The following is a 16,211-nucleotide window of genomic DNA, read 5'->3' as shown; positions in this document are numbered from 1 at the left end:
GCAGCATGTGTATTTGCATTGGCATTTAGCATTACACTCATCTGTCTTCTTAGGCCCGCAGGCCAACGTGGCTGCCTTTTGTGCTTTAAATATTTATGCAGAATCTGGAGGGGACAAGGGGACATTTACAAATTCATCATCTGGACCCGATCAATAGCTAACACAGGTTACTAAATAAAATGCTTTTAAGGCAAGTTACATACTTGCCCGTTAAGAGTCATCAGACAGATGCAATTAGTGCAGGATACAGCCATTTGCAATTTAATTACTGAATATCTGGACTGGCATAATAGTGATACTGGTTCATTTGTTGTTGTTTTTTCTAAAGATGCTATAGACATCTAGAAGATTCAGGGAAAAGTTATTGGCTGTCTCCTATTTTTATATTAGCATTTCAGGATCTCATTGTGTCTGTTGGTTTATGTATGAATGCCACCCCAGCATAAATAAATATTACGAGGCAGATAGGGTCGTAAAATATTATTGAACGGCATGATGTTTATTACAGATTTGCTAGATTAAGATAAAGTTTGCGTCTGCCTGTGTGACTCAACATGCGCTCACACACATATTTTTACTGCGATACCCCCTGCTATTGATATCACAGAGGGACATCAAATATTCCTAGGACAGGGAGAGAGAGCTTGGATGAAGGATGTGTTTCATGTGGAAATCATTTTATTCAGCATTAATAATGCATAACTGAAAGACCTGATCTTAGACCTCTGTTCAACAGACAGATGGACAGTGACTTGACATTTTTAGAATCCAACCATCCGGCAGTGCTGATGAATTTAAAATTATAATCTAGAGGGTTTTTTTATTTTATTTTATTAATCGCTCAATTTGAGCTTTTCGACATGAAAGTATTATGTAATCTTTTAATACATTTCTCCTTATATATAATCTTTTTGGCATAAAGTGTTCTTTCAAATTGAGTCAAGAACCCTAGAGTTCTATGTATTTTTCCAAGAGTGGTTTCAAACTTTTCATGCGTTATTAATTATTCCTGGGTTATCTGAATTTATGATTATAATACTGCGTTAATGTTCTTATTTGCATATTTACAAGGTTTAAATAATTGATTAGACAAGCACAATAAATTATCATTTTTAATATCCACTTTCCATGTGTGAAGATGTTTATCATTCCATTTAACGCTGTTTCTAGACGCAGTGCATTAAGTTTCTGCAACCCTATGCAAAACGTATTATTATTTATGAGGCAAACGTTGTTCATGGTTAGGATTGGTCCAGCACAGAATTGTTTCACTGTGGGTATTTTGTTTGTTTGTGTGTTTGTTTGTTTGTTTGTTTTTTTTGTTTAAATAAATCAAGAATATTGCAACTTAACTTGACAGTTAGTGGTCACCATGTATCTGTGTTGTGTGTAAAAGACAATAAAAGCCTTCCTTACACCGACCCTTTACCCTACCCAATATATGCTTATATTAGTATTAATAATATTGTTTGGCACTTTAAGACTTTAATTTCCACATTTAGAACATTTTCTTATCTATTTTCTTCTTCTTCTTCTTCTTCTTCTTCTTCTTCTTCTTCTTCTTCTTCTTCTTCTTCTTCTTCTTCTTCTTCTTCTTCTTCTTATTATTATTATTATTATTATTATTTATTAATTTTTTATTATTATTATTATTATTATTATTATTATTATTATTATTATTATTATTATTATTATTATTATTATTTATTAATTGTTTTATTATTATTATTATTATTATTATTTATTAATTTTTTATTTTTTTATTTTTTTTAAATAAATGCCTTTCCTTTGTAATTTGTGATGAGAAAAGAAAGAAGACCAAGCTCTGTAAAAGGAGCCAGGCATTGTTAGGCAGAGCTAGTGCAAATAGCACTTGCCAACAAGGCATGCTATTTGCACTTGGTGTAAATAGACATTCCGTTTTTGTTTTTTTTTTTGTTTTTTTTTCACACATTCCATCTTCCTGCTAACACTGCTTCGAAACAACTGGACTTGTAAAAAGAGCTATATAAACAAAGATGATTTGATTTTGATTCAACTAATATTTGAAATAAATACACCATCGCACAAAGTGTCATATTTGGGCTGTGTGTGTGTGTGTGTGTGTGTGTGTGTGTGTGTGTGTGTGTGTGTGTGTGTGTGTGTGTGTGTGTGTGTGTGTGTGTGTGTGTGTGTGTGTGTGTGTGTGTGTGTGTGTGTGTGTGTGTGTGTGTGTGTGTGTGTGTGTGTGTGTTGGTGTGCACGAGAGCGAGCACCCTAATGTAACTGTCTTTAGGACCCAGTACTCTTATGTCTGTCTCTTTCTTTGTAGTTATCCCCCCTTTTCTTTCTTTCAAGAGAAAAAAAATGTGAGCAGTGTGAGATTCAGTAAAGAAGATCTGAGATCACGGGGCGTCAAGGCGAGTCGGTGCGTTAGTTAAAGAGTGAGAGAGAGAGAGAGAGAGAGAGAGAGAGAGAGAGAGAGAGAGAGAGAGAGAGAGAGAGAGAGAGAGAGAGAGAGAGAGAGAGAGAGAGAGAGAGACGCGGTGGAGGATCAGGGACCCTCATTCGCATCTGATATTATAGTGAATTATTATGGGAATTCATTAAGGCTCGTTCCCGATCCACGTGCGCGCTTTTAAATAACGCTCGTGATCCGGTTTCATCGGCTGGCAATAAACTTTCACTTCCCGGTTTTTATTTATCAGCCTTTATTCATAAGGACAGAGCAGATCTGGTGGATCACAGGTGGGTGTCCGTTCCATAGAGTACAGCAGCGTTCTGGATTTTGTGTTTCTTGCCATGTGTGGAAAAGATCAACTACCATATGTTGCCATTTCCATGGAGGTCATCATCACAGCGCGAGTCGTGGACACTTGGTCATGTTTCTCCCATCTTATGAATTGAAATGTTTGTAAGAGACATTGGTATTCATATCATGAATTGTTACACGCTGTAAATATTAATGAAATGTGTGGGATCCATCATCTAAGATCAGCAGGTGGGTCGTACGGACCCGTGCGCGCTTTTGGACCAACTTAACCCGTCACTGTAGCCTGTACTCGGCAGTAATTCACTTAAAACAAACCTCCGTTTCTTCACTGATTTATGGATCCAGTCTTTTGTCTTCTTATACACAGGTTTGAGTGGCAGAAATGAGGGAGAGGTTCGCGCTTCATCTTCTCATCTTCGTGTTGACGCTGTTTTGGCACACCAGGTAGGACTGAGTGACAGTCTTCGTTTGGCTCTGTAAATGGGCTTGTGGATGTTGTGCATTATAACACATCAAGTAGTATATATGTCATTCGTTTGAGCATAAACAGATCTCTTATACTATTAATGATTGACACGAAGCCTCTTGTGTCCGTGCGTACTGGAGACTTTTGAGCGGCGCACGACCCGGTGGTCACCAAAAGACATCGCTCCTCTCACAAAGACTGGCTTCGTGTTTATTTTAAAAGCCATTAATTAATGCAAGTTTAATTCATGCGATTAGGTTTGGTTGAAGAGCTTTTGTGAAATCGTCGAATTGTGTACACGATGGTGGGTGAACACCTCTAGATGGTGTAGAACAGCGTGTGTGGAAACATGAGGAGCGCTTTTCCATACTCCGGAGGTACTACAGGTGCCTAGGTTGATTTATTTTTCCGTTTTTAATTAACAATCAAATCTAAAAGCATGTACCCAGTCAAGTGTTTACATTCTAAGTATGCATAATCATATTCATATTAAAAATTTAGCTAAACATTTCAAAAATCACCCAAAAAATGTCTTGTTTTTGTAATTGGATTTGGATTTGGCAATTACCGACCATGGAATCACATTTTCAATTTATTTAAAATATTGCATAAAAAAAAAAAAAAAAACATATGAGGTACAATGGAACATTCAATTCCAAGCGGAAAATTGTTTTTATGTTGTAATATTGTATGTAAAAAAAAAAAAAAAAAAAAAAAAAAAAATATATATATATATATATATATATATATATATATATTTACATATAGTTATTTACAAATATTTTGCAATACATTTTACTTGTGAATTACACTTAATGGACTATTCATGAATTTCTGATCCCTCATTTCGGAGGCCTTTTCATAACAATGAAAAATGTCAAACATGCATTTTCATAAATTATGGCTAAAACATGATTTATTATGCTTAATATGTGAGCAAAAAGCCTTTTCTTATGCTAATGTGATATAAATGATCGGAAATATACATAATCTGAAATTCCGGATGTTTTGAAAAGTTATAGTTGCATATACAATACAAAATATTGTGTAAAATCTAAATTGTAAAATCCATCCAGAATGGTAATTTACACCTGTGGCATCTCCATTTGAGTGTATAACAGCAGCATGTGTGTGTTTTGGAGCAGCCAGTGAGTGTTTTGGGTCTAAATGTAGCTTGTTTTGATCCTACTGATCAAACAATAATTAAGAGGGTTAACCTTGATTTTTGTGAACACGTGGATTATAATTACTCTGATCATTCTGTAAACATTCAGCCCAGGTTCATTACCAATTTTATTCTAACTTATTACGATGGCCTGTTTTCTTTTTATTAAATCATTGACGTAGACCCCTCTCTCGGGAGTGGACACGGTCACATCATGCCATACCAATCAATAAACCAATATCATATAAATCTAGAAAATATATGTGATAAGCAACCTCATCATCCTGCATGTGTCATAAAGTCAATTCTTGAAATATGCTTTACTGGTTATAACTGAATAACTGGAATCGGGACGGGATCAGATAAACCTCCCCCTAATCTGGGTCAACCAAAGGAGGACAAGAGGGAGGTTTGTCCTCCAACTGATGAGGAATCGTAAGACAGAGTGCTTTCTATAACTCAAAATGGCTGGATATTATATATTGGAAGAAAAGAAAAAAAACACACAATATGTAAAAAGTTAGGTAATGCTTTGTTAACTTATTCACAGCAAATCATTTGTACTCACTTTAGATTGTCATTAAGTGCTTTAAACCTAACGTTATTAGTCTGGTTCACTAGACGTAATGGTTTTATACTGTACAAGCTGTATATTCTTTCCCTTTACACTACCCCTACCCATCTCACAAAGCTTTCTGCACTTTTACATTTTCAAAATAACTCATTTTGTAGGATTTATTAGCTTGTTTCCTCATGGGGACCTCCATTTTGGTCCCCACAGTGACACAAGTCCTCATGAGTCAGTGTGCATTCAGGTTAAAGTCCCCACCGGGATAGACAGAATCAATAAAGCTTTGTTTAATGCACTTAATTCATGTAATTTTTCGTAACCTAATCTAAACTCAGAACTGTTTACTGTTAAATGCATGCCAATCATTCTGACATATTCCGGTCTTTATTAACCCTGATCTAACACGGATGGATCTCTATCTGTCGAGAGTATAAAACTCTCCTGATAGTAGAGTAACAATTTCAGAAGAATACAATAAAGCAAATGTTGTTACCTTTTGGAGCTTTGAATGGTTTGAGCAGATCATCCCTGTCCTCATGAGAGCTCATTTCCCAGTACATTCAGCAAATAAGGGTTTTAAGAATGTGTTTGAGATTGCGAATGGGCTCATATATGTTCAAAATCAGTATTTTGATCGCTGAGAGCTTCTTCACCAGATCCACCATCGAGTGACGGTGACAGTCATATTCGACTGAGTTCAGTTCTTGCTGTGCCGTAAATCTCTGAGCCATTTCAAGTTTTGCAGATGGTACTATTCTTTTGTTTTCTGTCTGCAGTAAGTATGAGAGAAGCGTCACTTCATCATTGTGTCAGACATCGCCACCTTGTGGAAAGAATGCAAATTACATTTGTTCTATCAGTAAAGATTCAATTATTATTGTGCAGAAAGAAAAAAAGAAGTATGCACTGTTACACACTTCGGGCCGTTAGTGACCCTATACAATATTTACAAAACATTAATGAGATTTTTTTTTTCTTGTTTTATTATTTATGATGAATTGACTGAGGAATAATACGAAGATTGATGTATGTTGTTAACAATGAATTATTTAACTATTTACATATGAGCTTATTAACCAATAACACTTTTAATTACAGTGACAATAAATGAAGAACTCACTATTTGTACATAGTCTATTAATGAATGAACGGCAGTTTATAAACTATTGTTAAATACTTTATTACACTATACTTATAAAGTGTTACCAAAATCCCTTCAGGTTTCTTGTGCTTCACGCTCACCCAGATGCTAGCATTATGACTGCCTTTAAAGCCATGTAATTAGCTCATATTAAATACTCTTGATGTATTCCAGGCCTATATAGGGATTAGCTACAAATTTGCCCTATAATGAGGCATCACCCCGTGGCAGAGCATAGAATTATACATATGGTGATTTGCCAGCTGAGCTACTTTGGAGAGAGCTGTTTTGGACAGAAATCACATTTACTACTTGCACAGTCATGTCCGTTTACAATCTATGGCTCTATTCCAAAACCTAGTGAGCTTCCTCGCTGCTGCCTACATAGACAACAACTACATTAACTCGACCCACGAGTTATGGAGGATTCCAATAGAGTTTGACATAAGGAGGCTTTTTAAACTAAAGATGAGATACTCTAAAAAGCACAAAATGCACACACACAAATATTGGATTAAATAGTCGATTTTAATTAGATTTTATTGATACTTTCTAGTATTCAAATATTTAAAGTGTATTAAATATGGTCAGGCCGTGCCGTACAGTAATCATGAGATTTCAACTTGTAAAAAGCCTTCATGTCCTTGTAGAGCTCGTAATTACAACTTGTAAACTGGGAATTTTTTGAGAGCTTACCGTGTGACTGCTGTGCCATTTAATGAAAGGGTGCATCTCATGAAAAAAAAATCTAATTTTACACTAAACAGAGCTAATAAAACACTAAATCAAAAGCATTATCCCAGACAATAGGCGTTTCTCAATGTCAAGGAAGGATCCTCGGAAGCCAGAATTCTACGGATGCTACGTCATCGACATCCGACGAAGGACTGTTCCAATGTCGAGGATCCTCGGAATTCAACCAAGGACTGAGTCCTTCGTTCGAAAAATATGTCATATACAGGAAAGGATGCATATGAGTAGCCTTCGCGCACTTCGCGTTCTCAAATCACCCACAATCCTATGCGCGCAGCTTTGCTATCAGACGTTTCCGGAGTCGGACTCGGAGCGTGAATGGGACACATATGCTTGTATCGGGGTTTGTAGATGGGAAGGAAGGAGGCGGGAACCGGCAAACGTTCAACAACTTTATAATAGCCCCCTCACGGGCGACTGCCCGCACACACATAATAAAACATAAACAAACCATAACATAAAGTCCAGGCCTAGACCTCTCTCGTCTTCCATGCTCCTCCAATTATACTCCCGTCACTGCCGTGAGCCGAGACCGGTGTGGCGGCGATCAGCTGCCGCTCATTATCACTCCACGGTCCGCTCTCACGGTCCCTCACCTCGCTGCTTGCCACAATGCTTTTATTTACGTTACCCAACATTTGTTATAACCGTAGTAAATATAAGTAAAGTTTAACGTTTAAATACCGGTACAAATTACTACTGTATTGATATAAAAAAAAATACAAATAACGTTACACATAACGTTATTGATGGCCAACGGACCTTTTCACTGACGTAATGACGCAATGACGTGCACTTGCTAGCCTGTTTCATTTACGTGTTCTCCGAATGCTAAAGAGGAGCCTCGCCTAGCCTCTGAAGGAAGTGACTTTGAAGGATCAGTCCTTTCAAGGAAGCATCCTTGACATTGAGAAACACCTAATATTACAAATAATTATTTTACTAAAATAAAAAATTAGATAGATAGATGTCATACTTATTGTAATTATGAGAGTTCAACACTCTAAAAAGTGCTGGGTTAAAAACAACCCAAGTTGGGTTGGAAATGGACAAACCCAGAAATCGGGTCATTTGAATGGGTCCAGTTACTGGGTTCAAACAACCCAATTTCTGGGTTAGTCCATTTTTAACCCAACCTGGGTTGTTTTTAACCCAGCACTTTTTAGAGTGAACTTTTAAAAAGCGTTCACTTGCTTGTAGAGCTCATAATTACAACTTGTAAACTGGGAATTTTTTGAGAGCTCCTACTTGTACCATGTGACCGCTATACCACCTGACCGCTGCAGATTCATTTATCCAAAAATAACTTGATGATGTGTTCGAATGTGATCGAATTTACGATAATTACAGCTTGGCATGAGCGCAGCATTATACACTGGAAAAAAATGCTGGAGTTATTTAATTATATTTTCGTATAGAATGTGTTCCTATGATGCCTCAATGGATACGTCTTTTGTTTTGTTTTCAGTTTGTTGCATTCATGCATGCAATGCTTTCTTAGAATTCAGCCAAATGTCTCAAAATGCTGACTGTGTAGGTACTGTAGCTCACTAGGCTTTGGAACAGAGAGAGTGCATTCTTGCATTCAAAGGGGTTTGACAGTCAGCTAGCAAATAGATCAAGCTGATGCTCATAATGCATGCATGATTGCTTATGCTAATTAAGCCAATTATGCTTAAGTATGTTAATTATATTCCTGAGCAGCATTGCACACAAACTTTCCTGTATGTAGAACATGTGGAACAGTAAGAAGGATCTAATAATGTCAGAGCGCGTTGGGGAGTTACTGTAGCAACACTAACTCTTCCAGAAAAGAGGTTACTTTTTTTCAAAAAGCAGCAATGTAGTCTGACAAAACACTTTGTGCACAAGCAAACTAAGGCAGTAATCAAAGCAATCTCCAGGAATAGTCACACATTGGGAAGTCATATTCATTCCAGCAAAACTGTTTGTTTAGACTTTACAGTTCAATGAAGTTGTATTAGAATATTGCCATCACATTCAAAATCGTCTGCCTGCATGTCATTTTATGTGTGTATGTACAGTAAGAGTAGCCAGAAGTGATGTCCGGAGGGAATATTCCTTTTTAATGGCACTACAAGTTCAATTAAATATTTATATGTATTTTAAAAATGAAAGAAGAACAAAATCCTAAACTTGATGAAGTATGTCTGTCAAAATTGCTTTGCCCAAAATACAGTTTACAGGTTTTATTTGACTATGCACTTTACTAGAAAAACAAAAAGCTCACATACACTGAGTACAACATAATCAGTTATTAATATTGTGTTGGTTCTCTTTTGTTTTTGCATGTGTTCATAATTTCTTTGTATGACAACCTGGTCAAAATGCACTGACAGGACATTAATCAGTAATTTTACAACAATTTCCGTTAACCCATTAACCACAACCTAATCCAATGCATAATTCATGGGAAAATCCTTCATATTTAATACAGTATATTGTTTCCTATTGTTACTGGCTTTTTATAGTGAATGTCAGCACACTTTGATGTTTCGTTTTATTTATTTATTTGTATTATTTTTGTTGATATTATTACATTACATTAGAATTTTTTTTTTTCTTTTTTTTTCTTCTTTTTTTTCTGTTGTTTAACATTGTACCTTTGATTAAGTGTTTAATTATGAGTGGTTAAAAATCATTACTTACGAAAGTCAAAATTAGCTACATATCATTATTTTAATGCATTCATTAATTCATTTATTAAAATAAAGAAATACATTAATTTATTTTGTTTTGTTGTTTTATTATGTTGTGGTAAAAATAATTACTTGATAAAAATTATACAATTACCTGTGTCTTGTTTGTTTGTTTATTTATCTTTTAAGTAAAATGATACATTTTGTTAACCACTTCAGCTCTGCACCCCCCCTTGGACCCACCTGTGGGTCCAAAATTGCATCATCATAATCTTTAAAAAAAAAAATCTATAACTCCCGCACCACAAAACTAGACATATATGGTATCATTTGAAAGATTAGAACCTCAGCTTTCTTAATAACTGCTGCATTTATATTACATAGAAGAAAATAATACGGTCTGAAAATCAACAGAAACGTCCAAAAAGCTTGGAAACCAAAATGATTAAAAAAAATATAGAGAGATTTTTAAATAACAAATTAATTAAAAATAAATCAAAATATTTATTTTTTATATATGTTTGTCATAAGATTGTGAATAGATACAATAGAATATATTCAATATTCCACCACTGTGTTAAAATGTAGAGTTTTTTCTGTAAAATGAGACCATTTTTATCAATTTACTCCAATGCATGTGGGTAGGGCACTCTTTTAAATTCAGATATTCCTAATTCTCAAAAAAATGCAAAATGTGCTGAAAAAATGCAAAAAAATGCAAAATGTGCTATTATGCCTTTGATTTATTAGCTCTATTTTAGTGATAAGTTAGATGTAAAAGTTTTTTTTTTTTTTTTTTTTTTTTTTTTTTGACATTCAGCATAAACTCTGCCCTGCAGGCAATTCTAAAGATTTCATTGATCATGTCAGTTACAGTGCTGATTGCCTACACCAAACACTGATCCCTAACCCTACCCTTCACCATAACCTTAACCAATGAAATTAGCCGCCGGGCGGGATTTCCTTTGAACTTTGTGGGGGGGGGGGGGGGTCACGCTAGTGTAAATATACTATATATGTAAATAGATGGCTCGCATATTAAAGGAATAGTTCACCCAAAATGAAAATTATGCTAAGCAGATCTCAGCCCCCATTGACTACCACAGTATGGAAAAAAAATATAGATCTGCTTACAAACATTCTTCCAAATATCTTCCTTTGTGTTCAGCAGAACTGAGAAATGTATACAGAGTTTGAAACAAGGGTGAGTAAATGATGACAGAATTTTCATTTTTGGTTGAACTATCCCTTTAAGTGATATCCTCATGTTTTTTTTTTTCAGAAAAAAAAATACTTATTTTTAAATACACAACCTGATTATTATCTAAAGTTTATTGCTTCTTTAAATAACTTGCACTGCAGCTTACTTCTACTTTAGTCTAGTTTGACCATATGCTGTCTTCAAAGCTCCAAAAGTCTGCGTCTACGATTTAAAATTGAATTTGAATCCAGTGCAGCGATTCTCAGAACATCTTAAACGAGCTGTAACTTGCATATGAATCTAGTATTAAAGTCCTATAAAGAAGTCAAGAGCATTTAGAAGAACAGGAAATTCTTCATTTCAGCCTATCTGTACATTCACCGCCTTCGTTTTTTTATCAATCATTTTTAAGTTTTTTCCATCCTGTTCTCGATGAGACTGTTAAGTTCACACATACTCTTGACGTTTATGCTTTTGTTGTGTAGGTCAGTGTCCGCAGATGCCACAACAGATGCCTTTAAAAACAACATCACACTCTTCACGCGCATCCTGGACCGCCTGCTGGACGGCTACGACAACCGGCTGAGACCTGGACTCGGAGGTGAGTTATAGTGGTCTCTGAATTAAACGGCTTGCTTTTGATATCCTGTGAAAGATGAAAGATGCTATAAGGACCAGATCTGAAGGCTGAAATTACCCTTGCTCTTCTCCAGGGTCGACTTTATCACTATGCCTGTAGTGTGATGGATTTGAACAAAGCTTGGCACTAACTCTTAAGAATTAACCTTAAGTGAATTTGGATCTAGTATATCTGTAGCAGTTTTAACAGTGTAGTTAATGTGTGTCTGATGTTATGATGATAAAGCGAGGAGCACATTATGTTTTTTTACGGTGATAACAGAAGTACATTAGCCCAGATTAAAGAGAGATACCGAGCACCTGTTTTTATTGATTTGTGTGGTGCTATTATGAAACAGCTCTCCATTGGCTGACATAAAAGAAATCATTTTTCAAATGTTTTGTCACTATTTAAGTGTCACTGACATTTTTCCATTAGCAGATTAGTTTCACTAACAAAGGCTGTAACAGCATGCAGGATTTAACTGAATCTTATGGATCTGTCTTTCGATGTATAGTCATCCATCCTTTTTAAGCGTAGAAGGAGCGTGAGCTCACAGTAGTGTCACAGAAAAGAAATGAAAATCCTCAGTAGTTTCTCCTAGACATTAGTCAAATGAAATCAATATTTCTGCTGAAGCTTGTTTTTTTTTTTTTTTTTTTTCTCCTGATAAAAATACCCCAGCAATCTCAATTTTGCCTCTCTGTGGTTTTCAAAGAGATTTCAACAATGCTTCAAACTACGTTTAGATGTTACCAAAGTCTGCTATCAAAAGTCTCAATATGAACTCAAACATTTCTCAACAAATTCTTCCAAGTCTAAATGATCTGAGCTGCTATCTACCTTCTTGAAAATATACTAGTGGTATAGGGATTCTGATTCATCCCAATTAATCATTTGATTCATTTGCAGCTCATTTGAGATGAGTAAAATGTGACCCTGGACCACAAAACCAGTCATATATCGCACAGGTGTATTTGTGGTAATAGCCAACAATACATTGTATGGGACAAAATTATATTTTCATTTATTGCTTTCCTATAGCTCAAACAGCAGCACATTGCGCTAGCAACGCAAAGGTCATGGGTTCGATTTCCAGGGAGAGCAAGATGTAAAAATGTGTACCTTGAATGCAATGCCAAATGCATAAATGTAAATGTAAATGTATTGCCAAAAATCTTTAGGATATTAAGTAAAGATCAAGTTCCATTAAGATATTTGTTAAAATTCCTTCCGTAAATATATAAAAAAAATGCATTATTAGTAGTAATATGCATTGCTAATGACTTATTTGGACATCTTTAAAGGTGATTTAAAGGTAATTTTCTCAATATTTAGATTTGTTTGCACCCTCAGATTTTCACATAGTTGTATCTCGGCCTATCCTAACAAACCACACATCAATGTAAAACGTATTTACACAAATCATTTCAAAACCAATTCTGGTGATCACCAAAAGATGCATGCCGGTTAGAAATGTCTCCAAGTGTGATCCACTTGCTCTGATGCCATTATGATGTATAGATGGGGAAAAAAGTGCCAGATGGCACAGTCGGATCCAAATGCCTTCCCCTGACTGCACTGAGGCAAGGCATGATGGGAAACGACTTGCTGACGACACAGCTTCATGCTCATTGGTTTAATCAACCGTAATTTTATTCCCTTTAACATGTTTGATTTAAAAACTGACAGTTTGATCTCTGTATGGGACAGATGATTGATTACATTTCTAAAAAAAAAAATATTTATAATAACAACATGAAATATATGTCTTTATTAAAATAAAAAAGGATGAAAAACATTTAATAGAGGGAAATTAAACAACTAGGCGTCTTGTTTATAATATATTTATTTTCATATAAAAGCTAAATAATTTATAAGGGGTCATGAAATGCATTGTTTAATTTTTTTATAATGTTTCTTGGAGTTTTGTATGATTTTCAGACAAAGAAAATCAGTCTGAACTTGAATAATCGAATAATCAGAAATCACTGATCACTGTTTTTTTTTACAAGTACGTAATCGTATGCGCACAGTCGAATGCAAATTCTTGCAAAGTATACTTCTTTTGATTTGTATATGCTTATGCGTATATTTGACGCATGCACAGTTTTGAGCTTCTCTCGCTACGAGTTACAACCCATGTAAAAACTGCAAAAAAGCAAGCAGACTTTGGAACAAAATGAGATATCAAAAGAGGACCCGTATCGACGTGGCGCTTTCGAGATGGTGAGAGATTCGCAACAAACCTCGACTTGACAGAGACAGTGAGCAAATGTACATAAAACTAATCAATATTATGTAGCTCAACACAATGAAATATTAGAATATCATCAGTATGCTTACTGATAGCTTACTACTCATATCATACAGCCAACAAACTAACACAGAGAATAACATTATAGCTTTCAACACACTTAAAGGTAGTTTAGAGTGTGGACCAAGTGAAAGAGCATTGAGTTTCCTCTCAGTTTTATTTAGTCAAATAAACTGACCTGTATGAGTAGTAATTCTGCACTGGCGGGTAGTTCGGTAGAAAGAATATTATAGATATTCTGACTAGAATTGAGTATGACCACATCAGGCTAATCGCACCCTGCTTTATACCACAGTCATGTTAAAAAACATGAATGCATTCACTCATCTGTAAACATTATTTCCCCATAAACATTATTAGATCCATCGGTATGATGACAAGTTCCATGATTCCATGCTCATTTACTGCGTTATCAAGCTACACCTTTGTTATTGTTTTGAAGAGGTTAGCGACTCCTAGCGGTGAAAAAATACACAGTGTAGCGTTAAGGGTATGTTTACACAACACCATTTTCAACTCAAAGCAAGTTTTTGAAATCTTCATGTAACGAAACTACCGCCTCCATGTAAACAACAAAAACGCAAATCAGTGAAAACGGTGACATCATGCGCATGCCTATTACATGTTCAAGCATGCATATTATGTGTTCTCGGGTGTTTTTTGCCAACTACTGGCCTGGCATAATACAGCCTTTTTAATATCTGGCTATCACCAGACCAAGCTTAATCTTTTAAGATTGAACATTGGTCTGAGGAGTCTGTAATGTATTTTCAGATGCACAAAAGGCATGATCAACGGGCATAGTTCAAATCGAAAATGTGTGATTGTTTTGACAATGTTGTCATCTGTTTTAAACGCATTGTTGTCATGCAAACAAATGCAAATTTCAGATTTCTCAGATTTCTGGCCTTGGTTTCAATAAAAGCTGTTTTTGGAATAACAAGGAAGTTTTGAGTTTTGAAACCTACAGGATATTTTTATAGCATAACACCCTTTTATAGCATATTGAATTCTCAGGTCATGACCCCTTAAATGATTTTCACTATATCACAACAAAGCAATGGCCATCTGCATTTATTTCACTCCTCCCCAAACTGAAGATGCTAAGGACGCTCGTCTGTTTTTGGTATTTGGTATCTCAAATAAGCCTTATTCAATTGAATCCCTTGATTAGTTCACTTGATTTGGTTCACCAAAACGTTTAGTTCAACTAATTAAACTAGACATTTTGAATAACACTTACTTCTCATGACTACATGAGAGAGAGAGAGAGAGAGAGAGAGAGAGAGAGAGAGAGAGAGAGAGAGAGAGAGAGAGAGAGAGAGGAGACCGTTTTGAGAATGTGTGCTCAATGACTCCCTCAGTAAAAATTGAGCTCCTGTCGAACTACTGAAAAATGTAGTTTAATTAGTAGCACCAATAATTTTAGTTTTCCCCAACGCTTTTGACACCTAAATGAAGTATAGCTGAGAACGCCATCAAATGTCATGAGCTAGGAAAGAGCAACTTCTAAGCAATAGAGCATTCTTCTAAGCTGGAATGGTTCTTCTTGTTTTTGTGTTAGGGCTCAAAGGAAGTGCACGCTGGTCTTAGTATATTAAAGATCCAGCTGGCATAAAATGTACATGCTGCGGACACTTTAGTGATGATAAGAGAGCTTGAAAAGACAAAGTAGAATGAATAAATAATATTTCTCCTGTTCAAAGACAAGGAGCATATTTTCAGGATAGAGGAGGGATGCATCTTTTCATCTCTTCCCATCCTTTGAACCGTTTTTAACAGCACGGCTGAATGAGCTGTTTATACTCAACACATGTTGAATCTCAATTCTCTTCTGGTCTTCTCAGCTCTGCTCTCTTGTGTGACGCAGAGACCTTGGGGTTGTCTTCCATCGCTGTGTTCTTACTGTGCATTTTATAATAGGTATATAGGGTTTGCTTCTTTATATTTCCTGTTTTAGCGGAGTGGACGTGGCCTTAAAGGAAGCGCAAACTGAATGGGAGTGCTCATTTTAGCTATTTAAGGAAAGGTTTGTGTGTGTTTGTTTTGTCTGTCCTATTTATTGTATTTATTGACTTGTTTTAACTCTTGTTCTTCATCATTTTGTGTTTTTATTCATCATAATGAAGCAAGTATTGGTACGCTATATTAAATCTGTATAAGTGACAGCAGAAACAGAAAATCCCTCACTGCTCTTGATTGAATAACTTCAGTAGTCTGGGGTCTGGGTTTTTTATGTACCAAGTGAGCCGTCTTGGGTCATTGGTGAGATGTGCTGATGCTAGAGGTCATTCTTTCATGGTCAAAGATCCGTTTGTTGGTTTCTGCTAACATCCTGTCAACATTTCATCAAAAAATCAATGATCGATTCAATGACTTGTTGAGAGGAAATACTGTTGCTAGCCACATAGTCACATGTTTTGCCAACACAGTCTCACCCCTACTCGTCAAATGTTGCCGAACGGTCAAGGGACCCTGACGTCAGCTGTTGACGCACAGGGTACCCCTAAATCGCCATTTTTCGACGTACTGGGTAATCCACTGATTTCAATGAGAAACCTAGGAC

General features: G+C 35.8%; 1 protein-coding gene across 1 annotated transcript in view; it reads left to right on the top strand.

Annotated features, from left to right (window-relative positions):
* The first annotated feature begins 2,349 nt into the window (after window positions 1-2,349).
* Window positions 2,350-16,211, top strand: part of LOC137092639 (gamma-aminobutyric acid receptor subunit alpha-2) — a 97,559-nt gene continuing 83,697 nt past the window's right edge. Inside the window, exons 1-3 of the mRNA XM_067456983.1 lie at window positions 2,350-2,727; window positions 3,120-3,196; window positions 11,195-11,310. Of these exons, the coding sequence (XP_067313084.1) occupies window positions 3,135-3,196; window positions 11,195-11,310 (178 nt within the window). The 5' untranslated portion in view covers window positions 2,350-2,727; window positions 3,120-3,134. The remainder of the gene's footprint in view (window positions 2,728-3,119; window positions 3,197-11,194; window positions 11,311-16,211) is intronic.

The sequence above is a fragment of the Pseudorasbora parva genome, chromosome 11 (genome assembly GCF_024679245.1).
Source record: "Pseudorasbora parva isolate DD20220531a chromosome 11, ASM2467924v1, whole genome shotgun sequence".
Taxonomy (NCBI): Eukaryota; Metazoa; Chordata; class Actinopteri; order Cypriniformes; family Gobionidae; genus Pseudorasbora; species Pseudorasbora parva.
The sequence above is the reverse complement of the archived record's forward strand: the minus strand, read 5'-3'. Positions and strand labels throughout refer to the sequence as shown.